Source organism: Penaeus monodon, chromosome 5 (genome assembly GCF_015228065.2).
Source record: "Penaeus monodon isolate SGIC_2016 chromosome 5, NSTDA_Pmon_1, whole genome shotgun sequence".
NCBI lineage: Eukaryota > Metazoa > Arthropoda > Malacostraca > Decapoda > Penaeidae > Penaeus > Penaeus monodon.
This window is the reverse complement of record NC_051390.1, coordinates 428,259-433,258: the sequence shown is the minus strand read 5'-3', so window position 1 is coordinate 433,258 and position 5,000 is coordinate 428,259. Positions and strand designations below refer to the sequence as shown.

The 5,000-nt window shown below is 37.0% G+C and overlaps 1 protein-coding gene across 3 annotated transcripts in view; it reads left to right on the top strand.

The window, feature by feature from the left end:
- The window catches only part of LOC119572888 (CCR4-NOT transcription complex subunit 2-like), a 23,483-nt gene that overhangs the window by 17,755 nt on the left and 728 nt on the right, over positions 1-5,000 (top strand). For all 3 annotated transcript variants that reach the window (XM_037919831.1, XM_037919830.1, XM_037919829.1), the window contains exons 6-9: positions 745-1,006; positions 1,893-2,000; positions 2,113-2,236; positions 4,107-5,000. The exon at positions 4,107-5,000 is cut by the window's right edge and continues 728 nt beyond it. In XM_037919831.1, coding sequence (XP_037775759.1) covers positions 745-1,006; positions 1,893-2,000; positions 2,113-2,236; positions 4,107-4,208 — 596 coding nt within the window. In that variant the 3' untranslated portion in view covers positions 4,209-5,000. The remainder of the gene's footprint in view (positions 1-744; positions 1,007-1,892; positions 2,001-2,112; positions 2,237-4,106) is intronic.

The window sequence follows — 5,000 nt, the reverse complement described above, 5'->3', positions numbered from 1 at the left end:
TTTATTTTCTGTTTTCTTTTACTATTATGTAAAGGTAATTTAAAGTATTCTTGGGGATAAGTGCTTTGACTAGTGGTTAGTGGTGTGTTAATAGATATTTAGTAACGGCACTATCATAGTTAAACCCATGTTAGTAATGCATGATAGAAAAGTAGCTCTGAGTTTAAAAGAAGGTGAAATAGATATAACAGTCATTGGCAAAGTTGTTAGCGATCTCTGAATGAGACTTTCTCCTCCTCCTTGAATGTCTCAAAGATTGGTTTATATTTGGATCATAAGGATGATAGTGTTGCATTGACAGTGTTTATGTTTAGCTGTTTATTATGCCATTATTACAAGCACAAACAATGACAGACCAGTGAATAAAAGTAGAGCATGTAATTATCATAATAATATCACTTGCTCATCAGATCAGAAGACGGAGCTACATGATTGTAAAATGTGAAGGGAATAAAGTGCCATTCAGGCTGATTCTGTTATCATATTAGGGAAGAAGTGTAATGAGAAGTGAGAGATTTTAAGCCATAATTTAAAATTAATGGATGAAGTTATCTGTGATCTGGATTAATCATTATTAAATGAGGTTATTGTTGACATGAAAAAGATGAACATTCAATACCTGTCTTCAAGTTGTAACAGGGGTCTTCTGAAGCAACTGATGTTATGCTAACCATTTTAAGTCTATGCTTATAATAACCTGAAAGAATCTTTATTGTATTTTTTTCACATTGTATGGTGTTACAGGTAAAGTAACAAACATACCTGGAGACATGGTGACGGACCAGTTCGGGATGGTGGGTCTTTTAACGTTTATCAGAGCAGCGGAAACGGACCACCAACTCGTATCATTGGCATTAGGGTCAGACTTAACCACCTTAGGGTTAAATCTGAATTCCCCTGAAAATCTCTACCCTAATTTCGGTGGCCCTTGGGCAGAAACCCCCTGCCGTCCTCAGGATATAGATTATCATGTTCCGCAAGAATACTTAACTAATCAGCAAATCAGGTAGGCTTGAAGGCTGCACAGTTTTCTATATTTAAGAATGTTCAAGATGCTTATTGTGTTAACCCCTTGGATCCGGTCGCTTCATAGGAGTCACAAGCCGGATTTGTGGCTTGTAGGCCTGGCATGCAAACACGTTTTCAGTGATAAGGATCTATACCTCCCCTTTGCAATACTATTTTTTCTTATTATGCATAAGCATTTTTAGCTTTGCCATTTTCCAATGTCCATATTTGTCATTTGACTTTTTCGTGAACAGACTCCTTATCATCTCTAGGTAGTTCAAGAAAAATACAACCTGCACTGCCAGTCACAGCAGCCAGGAATAGGATGCTGACCCTCTGAAACAGTATCCTTCCTGGAGCTGGCGTTCTTCGCCAGATATTATATTCCACACACGTTTATCGATGGGAATGATGCAAAAACCCTTAAACGCTAAACACTTAATGAGTCTAATTACCCTCCAAGAGAATTGTGCAATTGTGGTCTTTTCAATCACCCCAGCCTTCAGCTGAAACACCTACGACAGCAAGTTTGTGTCACCCATTCCTCAAGACAAATTTTTTCCTGTTGCAATGAACACATCTTCCGGATCATAGGGGTTAATATTATTGACAACTGATTTTAGAAATTTTGCTTAATGGTTGGATCCTTCATGTGTTATTGTAACATTTCATGTTTGTTTGCTTCTGTCTTCCTACATGAGAATTTCTGTTCATTGAATTCTAATTGTTATGTACATTAACAATACCTTTGCATATAACATTTAAAAAAGAAAAATTATTTATTGGGATAGCCCTAGTATAAGCCACTCAGAGGGCTCTTGCTTAAATTTACACCACGTAACCAAGTAGGTAAGGATCATTCATACAATCTTATTTTACTGCAGAGGGAAGTTAGCACCTGTAAAGTTTGACAGATATGGAGAGGATTTGCTCTTCTACATGTTTTACTCCAATGCAGGAGATGTACTACAAATATTGGCTGGTTCAGAGCTGTAAGTATGGAGTTCAAATACCTATTTTTCTTTTATTAGATATTTCTCCCAGTCCTTTGTTTTTTTAAGTTTATTTTGTCAATTGGAACTAATTAAAGTACTGATATTCCAGGTACAACCGGGACTGGAGATATCATAAAGATGAACGAGTATGGATAACTAGAGCCCCAGGCATGGCACCGGTGGAAAAAGGTCCTAACTTTGAACGTGGAACTTACTTCTATTTTGATGCCCAGGTATAAACTTTGTTAAAGGCTTATGGAATTATTTACTATGCTATCCATTTAGCATGTAAAATCTATTGATCTGAATACTTTAACCCTATTCAGAACTTGTTCTTTATGAACAATTATATCAAAAGTATTGTAGAGCATATTGCAAGGGTTGTGTGGTGAACACACATCTCAGATTCTGACTCAAGGCTCCATAATTTATACATTTTCTTTTATGATAGTTATGAAATAAATTACAAAGATTGAGTTATGTTTAAGTTTAAGCATAAATAAAGAGGCTACTTTTTATCAATGAATAAATTAATGTGCTACAAAAGAAAAAGAAGCATATTTCTTTAACACTTTAAAAATATAAAGTATGTCCTGTTCATAGCCAGAGTTGGTACATTTTTCTCAATTCCAAAGCATCTGTTTGTTTATGACAGGGTTAGAATTATATTGTGTTTTAGATATTGCTCGTCACATAATGGGACTTACAAGTGTATAACTAGTTTAGCTCTTCTGTTGCAGAATTAACTAACTTCTGTAAGACACTATCTGCTCGTCTTCTTTTTTTCTGTTTTATACACATTCAAAATTTTTATTTTATAGAGGTAGAAAAATCATCAGTCCCTCCTCAATCCCATGCCCTTTGTTTTCACCTTTCACCTAATTGCCCTTTATTCATAACCCCCTTTCCCCTTTTACAAATTTTTGCATTTTGCTCCTCCTCTTTTCCCTTTTCACAACCATATAGTGTTCTATGAACTTTAACATTAACCCAATGCAGCCAGGAAAATGCTGGTTCTCTCTCTCTCTCTCTCTCTCTCTCTCTCTCTCTCTCTCTCTCTCTCTCTCTCTCTCTCTCTCTCTCTCTCTCTCTCTCTCTCTCTCTCTCTCTCTCTCTCTCCCTCTCATCCTCTCCTCCCTCCCTCCCTCCCTCCCCCCTCCCTCCCTCCCTCCCCCTCCCTCCCTCCCTCCCTCCCTCCCTCCCTCTCCCTCTCCCCCCCCTCCCTCCCCTCTCCCTCTCCCTCTCTCCTTTTGTTGTTGTTGTTGTTATTGAAATGTCTCTGTACATAGATGGCTCTGCTAGTGCTTAGCCACAAAGGGACTAGTCAGTTAGTAGACCTTGTGACCTGACCTGATTTCACCTTTCCATGAATTGGAAGGAAAAATGTATTCTTTACTAATGCTGTGAATATCGATGCTGTTATTTTTATTAAAGACATTATAATTGTCATAATGTAATAAAAATTAGTAACAGTAATATAAGATTTTTAGAAAATCAAGGAAAAGGGTAAACAGGTGAGACAGGCAGTACTCATAATTGCGAGTACTTCCTATCTCACCCATTTACCCTTTTCCTTGGTTTACAAAAATATTTTACATGATCTTATTTTTCTGTTACTAATGTTTATAACATTATAGTAATTGTAATGTCTATAATAAAAATAACACCATTGATATTCACAGCCCTATTAAAAAAATACATTTTTCCCGCCAGTTCAAGGAAAGGTGAAATCAGGTAAGGTCACAAAGGTCTACTAATTGACTCCTCTGCGGCTAAGCACTAGCAGAGCCATCTATGTGCAGAGACATTTCACACACACAAAAGATAATAATAATAGATAAATAAATAGATAAAAAATGAGCACAGCATTTTCCCTAGTGGCATTGGGTTAAGACATCTTGACCTAATCATTAATTCATTTTACCCCTTTTTGTTACAATACTTTATCATATTTAACCTTAGATGTCCAGCACATTTATTTATTTAACCATAGAATGTCTAGCACATTTATTTTTTAACCATTAACGTTGATGATCAGTAAAAAGGAAAGCTAATGTTATTTTTGACCTCATTGTAAACTAAGACTATACACCACCTTTTCAGAATTGGAGGAAAGTGCCAAAGGAATTCCATCTCGAGTACGATAAGTTGGAAGAGCGCCCGCACATCCCTGGTGGTATCACATCAACTTCATCTACCCTGTGACTACCCACACTCTACTCTCAAGCCCAAAACCATCCTCAATGCAGAGGAGCCTAGGCAAAGGGCCCAAGCCCAGTTTTTGTGGTAGAATCAAATTGCATTTTAACTATTTTGTTATAAATCTTCATTTATACAAACTCAGTCTGCCGATGAAAATCTTCCAGTAAAATGCCTATTGTATAGGATATAAAATGTATAGAGGTTTTGATAAAAAAGAAAGATTCAAAATGGTTTGCCACAAATGCTGGGTTATTGTACCTAGAACAAACCACCACCTAAGTTGCTAGCAGAGTATTGAGATGATGTGCAGCTGTGAGAGCATTAGACCGGTGGAGAAGCTAAACATAGCAGGGGCACCCCCTTTTTTGTATTCAGGCACTTCTCTTATCTTGGAAATTTATTTATTTTTCTATTGGAATTCTTTTGAAAGTTATTATACATTATTTTAGCTTAATGCTGAAGTAAATATGGAATTTGATATGAACCCCTGCTGATCACATTATTTTGCTTTATTTTAAAGCATCAGATGAATATTGATTTTGTTTTCAAAGCTAATCTAGGTTTGGGTGGTGAAATTGCCACAGGAACAGTAGATTGGGTGATTAGGCCCTTATTGCTGTACTGAGGTATTGGGCTACTTAACAGATGTTCAGTCAAAGGTCCTTGAGTCCTTGGCACCATGAATTGGCTGTCTCAGTCAAGGAATTTGCAGCCCATCTAGTCTTGGGTTGTCAGTGTTCACTGCTAGCACTGTACACACAGGGTCAGAGGAGAGCCAGTAGGATATCCCAGTTC